The sequence below is a fragment of the Daucus carota genome, chromosome 5 (genome assembly GCF_001625215.2).
Source record: "Daucus carota subsp. sativus chromosome 5, DH1 v3.0, whole genome shotgun sequence".
In the NCBI taxonomy this organism is placed as follows: Eukaryota; Viridiplantae; Streptophyta; class Magnoliopsida; order Apiales; family Apiaceae; genus Daucus; species Daucus carota.
Genome location: NC_030385.2, coordinates 47,207,710 through 47,222,541, shown reverse-complemented (window position 1 = coordinate 47,222,541; position 14,832 = coordinate 47,207,710). Strand labels below are relative to the sequence as shown.

At 39.0% G+C, this 14,832-nt stretch overlaps 1 protein-coding gene across 8 annotated transcripts; it reads right to left on the bottom strand.

Moving 5' to 3' along the window:
* Positions 1–2,296: 2,296 nt before the first annotated feature.
* On the bottom strand, positions 2,297–7,421 carry LOC108222695 (uncharacterized). Of its 8 annotated transcripts, none has more exons than XR_010291792.1 (9): positions 7,127–7,421; positions 6,004–6,431; positions 5,726–5,827; positions 4,756–4,807; positions 4,080–4,170; positions 3,825–3,883; positions 3,046–3,374; positions 2,824–2,942; positions 2,297–2,725 (listed from the first exon to the last, which is right to left on the bottom strand). XR_010291792.1 is itself a non-coding variant. In XM_064092835.1 (9 exons), the coding sequence occupies exons 6-9, from the start codon at positions 3,851–3,853 to the stop codon at positions 2,716–2,718; spliced, it is 543 nt and encodes a 180-aa protein (XP_063948905.1). In that variant the 5' UTR covers positions 3,854–3,883; positions 4,080–4,170; positions 4,756–4,807; positions 5,726–5,827; positions 6,004–6,431; positions 7,127–7,421; the 3' UTR covers positions 2,297–2,715. The 8 variants fall into 8 exon arrangements, 1 of the variants encoding a protein (XP_063948905.1); XR_010291791.1 differs by lacking the exon at positions 3,825–3,883 and adding an exon at positions 3,769–3,810; XR_010291789.1 differs by having other exon boundaries at positions 2,824–3,374; positions 3,769–3,883; positions 6,004–6,101; positions 6,276–6,431.
* Positions 7,422–14,832: the final 7,411 nt, after the last annotated feature.

Sequence of the window (14,832 nt, the reverse complement as noted above, 5' to 3'; positions counted from 1 at the left end):
GTATTTATGATAATATATTTAGATTTTATCAAGTTTATCTATGATTTATTTTTAACTAGGGAATTATGCCCGCGCTTCGCGTGCGGGTAAATTTTTAAAATTTTCATTAAAATGAGGTCGGAAAATGAACTAAACCAATATTAACATTAGATTCTTAATCTTTATTTAGCATATTATGTATATTATGTATATTTACAGGTTGCATCATCAAAAAATTAATTGTTTGGGATATATGGTATTGACCGTTAAAACTTGAGATTTATGCTAACAAAATATAGTGAAAGTAACCATTATATCTGAATTATACTTATTAATTTTTATATATTACAACATTTCTTAAGAATAAACACACTGACAATGTAGAAAAGTGCAGCAAATGAAACCACCCTATATTATTAGCTGAGGAACTCACGGTTCCTGCAATTTTACAAAGTGTTTCAAAATTTAGTTTCATAATAAAGACTATTTTCTCATGAGTTAGAAAGCAGTGATTTTATGGTTTCCGGGATAGGCAATTCAAGTAAAAACTCTGCAATTTGGTTCCCAAAAAATCTGTCATACAAATACACTGCATTTTTACCTTTGTGTGACAAAGTCTAATCTTCAAGTCCACATGGTAGACGCTGTGGTTCATATTAGCATTTGAGGAGGTATCAAACATTTTTTATTGTAGAAAATATACTAAAACGTGTTTCATTTTTGAACAGGACATAAACACCCACAAAGACTGAATATGTCGGTTATCGGTTAACTATTAAACACAGATTTATTGGATTAATGTATGAGGGGAGATTAGGCCTGAAGAAAGTACAAATCATTTTCACTCTTTTGGAAGAAGATTTGGAGATTGATGGCGTGTCATTCTCTTCTGAAAGCTTGACGGCAATTTTCAATCACAATGCAGTGCTCGCAGCTGGTGCAAAAGAGCTTTCCATCTTGTCTTTCCACCTCAGATCCACAGCCTCCACAACTATTACACCACCATCCATTTTCTTCAACATTTATGATCTTAACAACACAGAATACATGTTTCTGCAGTTATCAAATTCAAATACTAACTAAGTTTTGTTAATGTTAGCCGATCAAACCAATAGTGTCTAATAAGCTGGGGATATTAATCGAAAAATACATATCGTTTTCATTTAAATTTTAATATAATTCACCGATCAGCCAGAAAATATTAAGCTATCTAATCCAAACACAAAACGTTTACGTAATCTTCAGTGATTTTCTCACTTAGCTCATTCAGTGACATGGTTTCCACAATCTGTTGCACGGTCCTGTTCATTTGCGTTGTAAATACATGGTAAAAAACAATTATAATTTGATTAAAAGAATTACATCATATGTTAAGTATAGATATTAAGTACATTAACTCAAAAGTGAATCTAATTATAAGGCCTCAAAGTTAAAGTGATTCTAATTATAACACACTCAAAGTAAATTTATAGACCAGGGTAAATATCATATGCTTGAGACGGTTGGAGGCTTGGAACAAAAGTCTTTAAACTTGAAGGTAGGAAAGGAAGTAAAGACAATGAAAACACAGAAAGTTGTTTTTATGTGGAAAAAGAAATAAAAACTAAAATATGTGGGAAAAGAAATGAAAATTAAAACAAAACCTGACTTTAAGAACGTAATTTTTGGAGTTTCACACATTAACAATATTTAATTATTTTTTTGAAATATATTTCTTTAAAAATAGATGGTTCATATGATTGCAGTATAATATTTGATTTTATGTTCAAAAATTGAAATGATATATATAAAATTATTTAATATAACAATAACATCCCATGTTTGGAATAAAAATTTATAAATTTTATGAATTTATATTAATTCATTATTTTATAAAGTTAAGATAATAATTTTTTTTAGAAGAATGCTACATAATTTTAGCCATAATAAAATCCATCAGGAAATTTTTTAGCTAAATTTATTTTTGAATATTTATAAAAGATACAAAAATGATAATTATATATAATTTAATTTTTTCGGTGTCGCCTAACAACACCTCGTATCTTGAATAACATAACAAAAATTTATAATAAATTATATATAGAAAAATAGTGGTAAATTATTTAAATAAATATATTTTGATTAATAAATATAAAGATATAATGATATATTACATTTAAATTTTAGAAATATTATATATTTCAAATTTTTGTAAAATAAATATCTCTTACACATACACTATATTTATTAATAGTAAATTTCTTTTTCACTTACAAAGTACTTAGATTTATTTGATATATACTAAAAAATATAAGCTAATAATGAGATAAGAATAAACTAAACCAGAAAATGTAGATAAATATTATACATAGTTTTTTTGATTATCAAGAGTTTGGTTCAAGTTCAGATACTCATTGAATCAATCAAAAAAAAACCACTACAAATAAATCACCAAAGGATGTTGCTGATCTTTCTGATGCCTTATTTGCATTGTTTTACCATTGCATCACTTCATTATGTTCCATGATCTCCACAATTTTTACTGGTTCATGATCTCGATCTGATACCTGCTCGGTTAGTTGTAGCTTCAATTTCAAATCTTCTTCATTTTGTTTAAGTGCTGTTAGCTTTTTCTCAAAATCAAGCTCTCATGCAAGAGACTTTTCCAACATTCTTAAAACATGTCTCTGTTCAGCTGTTTGCAATTGTGGCCTCATAAGTGACCCTTGAGAATCATCTGGCAAACCTGTGTTACTGTTATATTTCCCTGTTACAAAGCAAATGTCAGAAACAATCGAGCATCACACAACTTCCCTGCTGACAGATAACTAATATGATCTTCATTGTCAATATCGCTCAACTTACAATAGGTTGGATTGAACGCCAGGGATGTCATTTGCAACTTGGTTAACTGCATCTTCATTTCCAGTGCATTCTCCTGTGATTGCTTTAGAGACTCGCCAGAATGTACAATTTAACCTCCACTGCAGTGAAAAATTCTCTTAAGTGGCCGCATGAAGATATTTTAAGCCGTGCATCAACCATCTGAAGTTGAAGGGTACTCATGAAATTTTCCGGTGCTCTTACCTCTGATTCTAAGATACCCGAAAAGAAATCATATGCCAATGCTTTCTCTATGTAATCAACAGATATATCATCTGTAGCCAGAGCTTCAAATTCTTTTTCCCATGCCCAAACATGCATCATAAGTGTGTCTAGATTAACTGATTTCTCGGAAGAGTATGCCAAGTCCAAGTCCACTCTGGTTAAAGCTTCCATGGCATTTCCAGTATCCAACATGTCTTTAGACGACATATCTTCACGTGCTACATTTTTCCCAGACTCTGAATCACCAATATCAACATAAAAATCTTCACCATCTTTCCCTGCCATATATATGTTATGGGAATGCCAAACTGCAAAAGTACAAAAATTAGAATGATTAAGATATAAAAAGTAAAATATAACCTTTACCAACAGACAAACTGATGACAACACAAAACTCTGTTCCTTGTATGAATTGGCAAAAGAAAAAAATGAAGCTTGGTTAATTAATTTTCAATACAATTTGGTGCAAGGAGCTGACGGTTTCATATCAGTTAATAACATCTCAAGGACCCTGGCAGAACGGAAATTTTGGAACATACTACGCCACATACTCTGCCTTGAACGAATAGTATTTTAAAATTAATGCTATCATTGAAAATGTTTAAACTACAGATTGAGACCAAGCAAAAGGAACAGAGTTGGGAGGAACAGCCTAAAAAAGGAGAGGAAGGTACTAATCTTTCTCAATAATGAGTATCATACCAAGACTTATTAGTTGCCATCTTTTGTGTTTATGACTCCCACCTACAAACACATACCCTGATATTTCAGTCTTTTGTGTGATCATCCATATTTGAAAAATAAGAATACGTCATTCCTGCATCAGAATATAAAGGCTCCGAATAGTTTTAGTCACACCTATGTTTCAAAAAATAACACTCATACACACACATACATGAAAAAATAAGAATCAATATAATATAATATGGCCAAAGAGGAAACACAAAACATGCATTCTTCTTTGTGAATACAAAATCACAGCCAAGTCACCGGAGCGAGATAATATATAGTACCTTTGCTGAGCAGTTGATAGGTCTTTAGTTATCTGAACGGGTGTAATTGCACATACCTCTGAAATTCCCCGCCTAGTAACTCTAGGAATAGCTAAAATTAATGAATATAGATATTAGGAACATAAATATGGGGAAGCAGAAAAAATAGGAATTATGTGAATAAAGAGAAATATTGATAGAGCTCCTCAAGCATGCCACGCCACCCTTCTGTCTATTAAATAAGTTTGCTTATACTATTCACTCTGGTTTAGGCTACAAAAACAACTTGCCAGGTTCTACAATATCTAATTATATTAAGTCCAAATAGCGCAAATACATTTCCGGCTACAATTCAAAATTTTGAAATTGCAGTGTTAGTGATGCATAAATTCCTTCTGGTACAGATTTTTTTACAACCTCTGGCATCGCAGAATTCTTTTTCATCAACTCAGAATCGATTTTTTTTTCATTTGTTCGTTATGAGATATATTGGTATCAAGCGTGCCAAGAGGACTTCTTGATGTATTTAGATTCGAAGCCTGCATATTCTTAACTCTATTATGCATGAACACATTAAGTGCTGCGCCACCGTTTCGTTTCTTTGATCGTAGCATCAAGAAGACATTTATCTTTTTGTGTCATTGAGACACAAAAAGGTAACATAGAAACTGAAATGGTCTTTGGATAACTTTTTTACCTGCTGACTCATCTTCTGCAACTATATCAAGACCATTTGCATCCTTAAACACCTGAAGTAGAATATGGTGTTCAAAATTGATTTAACAAAAAAAGGTCTGAAACTTAGTATACTCCCTTTGTCCCATTTAATTCTATACGTTCGCTATTTGGCACAAATTTTAATGCTTCTATAAAATATGACTCTATAACTTATTTTTAAGATTTTCTTTTTCTGAATAAAAATTTAATAGTTAAATTTTATTCAGAAAAAAATAATCTTAAAATAAGTTATAAACCTATACTTTACAGAATCATTAAAGTGTGCTCCCCTGCGTATACAACTAAGGGGGACGGAGGGAGTATATAACAAAACCTTTTCAATATAAAAAGTATACAACTCAGGGGGGCGGAGGGAGTATATAACAAAACCTTTTCAATATAGAAAGTATTCACTGAGTTGTATAGATATATGTACTCATGAAGGTTAACTATGTTACATTCTAGATCGTGGTTCACATTTTCAGAGATATATATTGAAAAGGTACTTTTCACTGGCTCCTTTCAAATCAATTTGTTATTTAGCAAAAGCATTTACCTCTTTGCACGATTTGCACGATCTTACTGATGGAAATATCAAGATTAATATAAAAGGCTTAAAAATCATATGCATGTAAATTCAGAATTTAGAATGTTTCCTTGGAGATGTATTCTTCATTTAGTCCTCTTCCAAACAAAGTTCTAAAATATAAATTTTTGTTTAAAAACTATACTACAAAAGAGCACATAACTTGACACAGCTGTATAAATAATCATTTTAGCACAATAGTTTGAACTTCATAGCATCACTTAATCTTTTTACATGTTCATGTACCAAGAATTTCACAAATTATCTAGTCCATCTTCACTACCAACTATTTTTTGAATAGCAGCTGTACATAATCAAAGTAGCAAATATTACCCTTATAGTCTAGGTCATGCGAAATTGATACCTGCAGCACACTTTGAGTTGCACAATCCTGGCGTAACGGCTTCATGCATATGTCCGTTAGTGATATTAGTAAGCCAGAATAATTTGCTTGGATTGCATCAACCTATAAAAATCATAAAAATGACAATAATTAGAAATGAAAAAGGCAAGATATAACAATTTTAGCTGCAAAGTGGAATCACCATAGATGACATTCACCGAAGGAGATTTACTCCTTATGTCTAAGACCTATATAATTTTCATTCATAAAGGAGAGAACATAATAAAACCGATAAAAACCTTTTTCTGTATTAAAAAAAGTAACTTGATGTTGTCTTCAGTTACAATTTTTGGCGATTTCTCATATGCTCTGGATCCGGTTTTGTTGCAATTATTAGCTGCAAAATAAAACAATAATGTGAAATAAGAAAAGTAATAAAGAATTTGTAGAGTCCTAAAAATCTTTCTAATCTGTTATGCTCATCCACTTATGCCAACATCAATGAGCAACTCCAGAATTTTAAGTTTGAACCCTCTGCGAAGTAGACAATCGACCGAGGCTTGCTACCAACCGGCTTGAGAATCCCTCGGCAAATTCACCAGAAGAGCCACGCCATGATTCCCTGCTCGTCGTTGAAGGTGAGCCTCAGTCTATTGCTGCTTGTGATCACAACTCTTTTTGAAGAACTGCCATTTCGAGAAGCTTGTCCTTTTTCCGAATCAGCTAGCTGTAGGATTATCAGAATCAATAAGCACAGACATACTAAAAGTTTTGACATTGTCGGGTTATTTCATTTTTCTTTACTAAAAGAGAAGCCAAATCTATTCTAGCAATACAAATATAAAAATATATAAAATTTCATTCCGTCATCTCACTGCAACAATCATGTTGACACTCAATCTTACGCAATACAGGACTTATAGAGATGCCTAGTTCACATAATAAAAATGAATTATTTCCTAACAATCCTATAAACACAGAATAGGCCAATTATAGAAGAACAGAGCTTCTAATTGAGAGAAGGGTACTGTATTCTTCATATGAAGGTAATTAAAAAGAGAAATGATTTTACAGGTAATTAAAAACATGTGACTTGGAATGAAAAAGAGTATAAAAGTGTAAGAAGATCTTACAAAATCAAACAAAATCATAAAGAACATAAATCAAACACCTTATATGCATGAATCAAAACCTATCTAATCAAATTCTCATGAACCATTTCGTAGCCTTCAACACATCACAGAATGGCAAGATGGATAATATGGGTGTGGAAGAACTTAACATCATTTATCGAAGGAAGAGACGGCATATGAAGGCGAAGAACTTACGATTCTTCCCTGGGATAAAATAAAACCACATACAAAGAACTCAGACTCATACCACAAAACAGGGATCAATAAACAAAACCGAAGATTCACTAACCGGAGACCTCGCCTAGCGAATAAAGCTCAACAGCACCTGACAACCTCTGCTTGATCACGATACTTGAAGCCTGAAAAACGGCATCTCAGAACGCCAGCGTTAGGGCTCACATGCGCTCGACTTCAATGTCAGAATGAAAGGCTGAATCTTGAATAACAGATAAGGAAAGAGAGAGGAAGTTAGGGCACCGATGTAGGTTGTTGAAAAATTCGGATTTGAACAGAAGAAGCTGGCAAGGTACTGTATCAGTTGGTTATCTAGCCGGTCAAGAGGTTGTAAACGGGTCGCTAGGATAAATAACATAGGTACTTTAGTATATAGGAATTGGGTAAAACATGGGTAACCCGTGGATATAAAGGCAAAACGGGCATTGCACACATTAAGATATAGATATAGATTATATACTTACTTTTTAGTTTTTAGAATAAGGAGATTTCTATTGGAGTAAAACTCTTTCTCTCTCTATATATATTATATTTAGAAATGATAATTATTTCTAATCTCAAATAGAATTCATATTTTATACGATTAATATAAGAAAATAGGAGTAACAAATAAAAATTATGAATAATAATAAAAAATCTGTCAAAATACATGCCCACGAATTCTAAATCATTATTTAGAGTTTTTGTTCCTGAATAATAGTATGGTTTTTGAAATCATAAAAAACTTCATAACTTTACGGTGGACTGTTCACTAATCACTCCATTCAATTAGTTAAGATACTATCAAATGATCCATTAATAACCTTGCAAATACCAGTTTAGCTACATGATTTCTCATTATTAATGATGAATGAAAAAATTCTTTTTAATTTATCTTAAATCAGAACCCTTTTTTTTATTTTTTCAAGTTGGTGTACAATTTTGTTCTAGTATTTGTACACTTAAAATTTGGCTGATATCATATTTTAGATATTAAATCTCCACTACCCATTATATTATTTAAACCTACTTTTTATAATTAAGAATCATCTCACTTTATCTTATTATAAATCTTGAAATAATATATCAATGAAATAAAAAAATATAAAATATATAATTGTTATAGCCCGATTTGGCTAGGTCCTTGTTGGGCCAGGTGTGTACTTAGTTTAACTAAGTAAGACATGAATTGGGCTAAGAGTCCTATATAAAGGAAGGACGCGTCCTCCTGCTTATAAAGTTAGGACGCGACCGACCCTTGAAGAGACTAGTCTGAACGGAAGGGCGCAGCCCTCCGTGACGTGACTGATCCGCCGATGTTGCGTATCTTAATGAAGAGGACGCGTCCTCCGCGTCGGAAGGAGGGATGCGTCCTCCAGGTCACACGTGTCCCATGAAGAGGATGCGTCCTCCTGCTTATAAAGGGAGGATGCGACCGATCCTTGATGTTGCGTGAAGAGGACGCGTCTTCCGAGTCACAAGGAGGGACGCCTTACTTGAGAGTGTTGATGGAGAGACGCGACCGACCTCCGTCCACCCACGTCCTGGTAATATGTGGAGGAGGGCGCGCCCTCTTCGGAGGTGACCGAGGGGCGCGTCCCTTGTAAGAAGAAGACAATGAGATGAAGACCAAGGGCGTGCCTTTAACGGGGTGTCCTCGCCTCCCCGGGGGCGCGACCTCATGTTAAAGAAGGACCTGTCTGATGTGTTGTAAGAAGGCTTTCTTATGGGAGAGTGTACATTCGCTGAGACAACCCTTCCGAGGGAGACGAAGACCGCCCCTCCGGGGATAAGAAGACCTACCCCTCCGGGGGATATGACGACCCCTCCGGGGGATACGACGACTCTTCCGAGGTGTTGTAGACGTTTTTGTACACCATGTAGAGGGAAGGACGCGCCCTCCCCAGACATGGCCCGGGAGGTGCGGTCTCTTGTCCAGTAAGGAGGATTGAAGACAAGATAAGGGAAGGACGCGCCCTCCCTAGACATGGCCCGGGAGGTGCGGTCTCTTGTCCAGTAAACAGGGATGAAGACGGGAATTGGGAAGGACACGTCCTCCCTATCAGGGCGCGTCCTTTGACTCAGAAGAGGCATAGTTATGAAATACATGATGAAAGAGAGAGGATGAGTGAGTCTCCGTGACGACCCTTCCGAGGGATATGAAGACTAGTTACCAAGCTCATTTGGTAGTTATCAGGCTCATCTGATAGTCCCCGGGCTCATCCGGGCATGATCTACAATCCTCAATCCTGCTATCTGCCGAGTTAACCCTCGTGTGGGGGCTTGAGGTGATCATGGCTCTTGAAGGCCCTCCGGGGTAACACGAAGGCCGATCATATGTCTGGATCCTGTATTCTGGTGAGTTAGCCCTCATCGGGGGATTGAGACGATCGTGTAATTTGGCTCCTTGTCTACCTTGTTTGAAGATGAAGACCTCACCGAGAGGTGAGGACGTGTCCCTGCACCTCGAGGGGTTAGTCATGGCTCCCCCAGATAACTTCTCCATAAGAGTCGTGGTAGATGCTATCTCTCGTAGTGGAGATATCGTTGAATCCGTGATCTATTTGGATTAGGAGTCTGAGGTAGTCATACTCAAGACTAATTCTAACAGGAGTGGGATTCTCCAAGATGGGCCTTCGGCCTATCTCCGACCTTATCGCCGAGAGGCCTAGTCCTGATCAAACTAGGACTCCTGGTTCCATAGAACTACGTATGGCTTGATCCCCTATAAATATAGGGGTACGTAGGCACATTGGGGGATCATGAGTTGAGAGCACGTGAGACCAACTCAAAACCCTAATCTCAGCCACACCCTAAAACAAACAACCACCACTCTCCGGCGACCAAAACCACCATCACGGATCTTGATTCCGGCCATGAACCTCATCTTTGTTGATTACCAAATTCCTCTATCAACAAATTGGCGCTAGAAGGAGGGGCTATTCAAGATCTTCATCTTAAGAGGAAGAGATGTCACACGATGGAGATTCGCACGTAGAGGATGATCGTTTTCTGGCAGGGCGATGGCTGGAGCACGAGAGAAGAGGAGACCTTCATCTACTTTTCCAGAAAAGGACGATATCTCCATCGGGAGTTTGAAGGAGGACGATCATCAACGAGATTCTAGGAGGTAACCTAATATACGAACAAGGTATTCGGGACCGGGGAGTCAGCGAAGGATGCGATTTTTGAAGACCTGACACCTACGAAGAGGGTACGCCTCCCCCGGACAGAGTACACCTCCCCCGGACAGAGTACACCTCCCCCGGACAGAGTACACCTCCCCCGGACAGAGTACACTTCCCCGGGACAGGGTACACCTCCCCCTGACAGGGTACGCCTCCAAGTGATGTGGTGCTCGACTACCACAGTCAGGAATGAATTCCCTGACATCTCCGAAGAAGGCGCACCTCCGGGTAAGATTCTCACAATGCTTTCGCATGTTATTGCTAACAAGTCTGTTGTGGTTTGAGTCTTTACGAGAAGGAGATCGCCTCCCTGGAAGCCTCAACGATTTTCTGAAGGGGTGCGCCCTCCCCAGAGCAAGTAATTTGGGGTTCGTGAGAGGCGCATATTGAAGGCCTGACCACATGTGATGATATGAACGGGAAAGTTACGATGGGCGAGCTATTGAGATGGAACCTAGCTCGAAAAGTCGTAAGGGTGCGCGCCTTCCCCTGACCGGGCGCGCCCTCAGGTAAATACTAAACTCCCTCAGTATTTGGTTCCCTAAGACTACTACATGTATAAATTCACAGGTAATACGATGTTACCTTTATGAGGAGTACACCTCTTCGCCGCGAGGAGTAGTCGCACTTTCCTCCAACAAGGCACGCCCACTTAAAGGGGTACGCCATATCCAACTAGTATTCTATCAGAGAACGGATTGCGCGCCTCCCTCTGACAGGGCGCGCCCTCTGGTATGTCTGATGCATTAATTGCTTCATATGATATTTTGTGAAGACAAACATACTCAGGAAGGAGCTCACTAGTCTTGAAGAGGTCACGTCCCTCCCTAGGGCGCGTCCTCTCGGAAGTACTCATCACTTGAGGAAGCACATGAGGGCGCGCCCCCAGGATAATAATGTTGAGAAGGGAGATGCTTCAAAGACGCGCCTCCTCCTAGTTGACGCACCCCGAGTTCCAAGGTCATGTTTCCAGGGTTGATAATTTGGGAGGACGCGTCTTCCCCTAACAGGGCGCGTCGTGAGGTAACACTGACCATCAGTAATAAGTCGTATACATGATAAAGTGCAGGTCAAGTCTAACATGCTAAAGGAGCTGTCCATCTTGATGAGGGCGCGCCCTCCGTTCTACGGGAACGTAGCATGATACCTGCAAGGTCTTTGATCAAGGTACACTTAAGGCCTTTCAAAAGTTACCAAATTATCCATGACCAGCTCTGGGTACTATGAATTTTAACCATCCATGATACGCTCTGGATGTCATCCACGATCTACTCTGGATGCTATGATTATTTACATGTCCATGACACGCTCTTGATACTATATTTGTGCATCCATGATACGCTTTGGACATTATACTTGCGCATCCATGATACGCTCTGGATCTTACATATCCATGATATGCTCTGAATAACATTTTATACTATTAACTCCCCATTGAGCTATGAACTCTGGGACCCGTGCAATGCACCGGAGTTTTTTAAACCACGATAAGATTCGTGATGCCCCATATGGGATGATGTATGGACTGGGGAGTGGTCCTCTTTATTTTCTTAAGCAAGTGATTCGCGCGTGAAAAAGTAAGGCTGCGTCAAAAGCCGCGCCCTCTACTTGATCCTTGGAAAAGATCAAAAGAGCCTTACAAGTAAGGCTGCGCCCTCTGCTTATACAGTCCTTGAAAGAAAAGAAATATTGCAAGGTAGCGCCATCAGCCGCGCCCTCTGCTTAGGCAATTCTTTAACAAAAAGAATTAAAAGGGGTCATGTTATAACTAGGCGGCGCCATTCTATAAGTCGCGCCTTATATTTACTATTCCCAGGTACCATGGACACACTAAGGCTGAAAAAAAAGCCACAAACCTTCGCACAGCGAAGGCACGCCTTTCTTTTGTTGAAGTTCATTGGCGCGAATGTTATGGTTGAATGTGTCCTTTGGAAGGAATAAGCGAAGCTGCGCCACTGTCAACGACAGATAGGCCGCGCCCCTTGTTTTCTTTTGTCTACATAAAGATTGCTTATTATTTATGAACACATCAAGCAGACGCGACAGCCTCATGCTTAGCAACTTTGCTAAATGATCAAAGACACCGACATTATATACATGCAAGGCTTGTGCACAGCCTGCATCTTGGAATGTTGAGGAATAGAAGTGGCTTACGTCGCGCCTCTATGCGCGGACGCGCTCTCGGAAGAGGATGTGTGGTATGGAGTAAAAATGTCCCTGATATCTCCAATATCAAGAAAATTTGGGGAGTACTTGTTATAGCCCGATTTGGCTAGGTCCTTGTTGGGCCAGGTGTGTACTTAGTTTAACTAAGTAAGACATGAATTGGGCTAAGAGTCCTATATAAAGGAAGGACGCGTCCTCCTGCTTATAAAGTTAGGACGCGACCGACCCTTGAAGAGACTAGTCTGAACGGAAGGGCGCAGCCCTCCGTGACGTGACTGATCCGCCGATGTTGCGTATCTTAATGAAGAGGACGCGTCCTCCGCGTCGGAAGGAGGGATGCGTCCTCCAGGTCACACGTGTCCCATGAAGAGGATGCGTCCTCCTGCTTATAAAGGGAGGATGCGACCGATCCTTGATGTTGCGTGAAGAGGACGCGTCTTCCGAGTCACAAGGAGGGACGCCTTACTTGAGAGTGTTGATGGAGAGACGCGACCGACCTCCGTCCACCCACGTCCTGGTAATATGTGGAGGAGGGCGCGCCCTCTTCGGAGGTGACCGAGGGGCGCGTCCCTTGTAAGAAGAAGACAATGAGATGAAGACCAAGGGCGTGCCTTTAACGGGGTGTCCTCGCCTCCCCGGGGGCGCGACCTCATGTTAAAGAAGGACCTGTCTGATGTGTTGTAAGAAGGCTTTCTTATGGGAGAGTGTACATTCGCTGAGACAACCCTTCCGAGGGAGACGAAGACCGCCCCTCCGGGGATAAGAAGACCTACCCCTCCGGGGGATATGACGACCCCTCCGGGGGATACGACGACTCTTCCGAGGTGTTGTAGACGTTTTTGTACACCATGTAGAGGGAAGGACGCGCCCTCCCCAGACATGGCCCGGGAGGTGCGGTCTCTTGTCCAGTAAGGAGGATTGAAGACAAGATAAGGGAAGGACGCGCCCTCCCTAGACATGGCCCGGGAGGTGCGGTCTCTTGTCCAGTAAACAGGGATGAAGACGGGAATTGGGAAGGACACGTCCTCCCTATCAGGGCGCGTCCTTTGACTCAGAAGAGGCATAGTTATGAAATACATGATGAAAGAGAGAGGATGAGTGAGTCTCCGTGACGACCCTTCCGAGGGATATGAAGACTAGTTACCAAGCTCATTTGGTAGTTATCAGGCTCATCTGATAGTCCCCGGGCTCATCCGGGCATGATCTACAATCCTCAATCCTGCTATCTGCCGAGTTAACCCTCGTGTGGGGGCTTGAGGTGATCATGGCTCTTGAAGGCCCTCCGGGGTAACACGAAGGCCGATCATATGTCTGGATCCTGTATTCTGGTGAGTTAGCCCTCATCGGGGGATTGAGACGATCGTGTAATTTGGCTCCTTGTCTACCTTGTTTGAAGATGAAGACCTCACCGAGAGGTGAGGACGTGTCCCTGCACCTCGAGGGGTTAGTCATGGCTCCCCCAGATAACTTCTCCATAAGAGTCGTGGTAGATGCTATCTCTCGTAGTGGAGATATCGTTGAATCCGTGATCTATTTGGATTAGGAGTCTGAGGTAGTCATACTCAAGACTAATTCTAACAGGAGTGGGATTCTCCAAGATGGGCCTTCGGCCTATCTCCGACCTTATCGCCGAGAGGCCTAGTCCTGATCAAACTAGGACTCCTGGTTCCATAGAACTACGTATGGCTTGATCCCCTATAAATATAGGGGTACGTAGGCACATTGGGGGATCATGAGTTGAGAGCACGTGAGACCAACTCAAAACCCTAATCTCAGCCACACCCTAAAACAAACAACCACCACTCTCCGGCGACCAAAACCACCATCACGGATCTTGATTCCGGCCATGAACCTCATCTTTGTTGATTACCAAATTCCTCTATCAACAATAATTTTACACTAACATGTAACGGTCTTAAGTCTAGTATATCTATAATATTCATATATAAAATATTAATGTCAAATTATATGTACCTTTTTAAATCTATTATATAGAACTTTTTAATTACATCAAATACATATAAGTTAGAGATAAATATAAGAAGTTATAGTTTAAGGATGTGCTCAATATTTTTATATGTTTTTCTTTTTAATTTTATCATTTTTTTATATATTAGAGTTCTTTTTATACATATACTTTTTCAGAATTCAACTAATGCCAAAATATATATGTAATTACTTCAGCAATTTTTAAGTAATAAATTCAAAGATCTTATATGAGATTTTATGCTTTAAGATTTAAAAACATAACTCCTCTTTAAATATCCTTAAAAAATATTTTGAAATCATTTCTTTAAATTTTTACAAAAACTAATCTATAATTAAATTGAATTGATCGGTCCTTTTTAGCTCTGTATTTTGATATTTAGAGATCATAGTTTGAAAAAAAATATTCAAATTAAGTTCATATATTTTGATATTTCTCTCA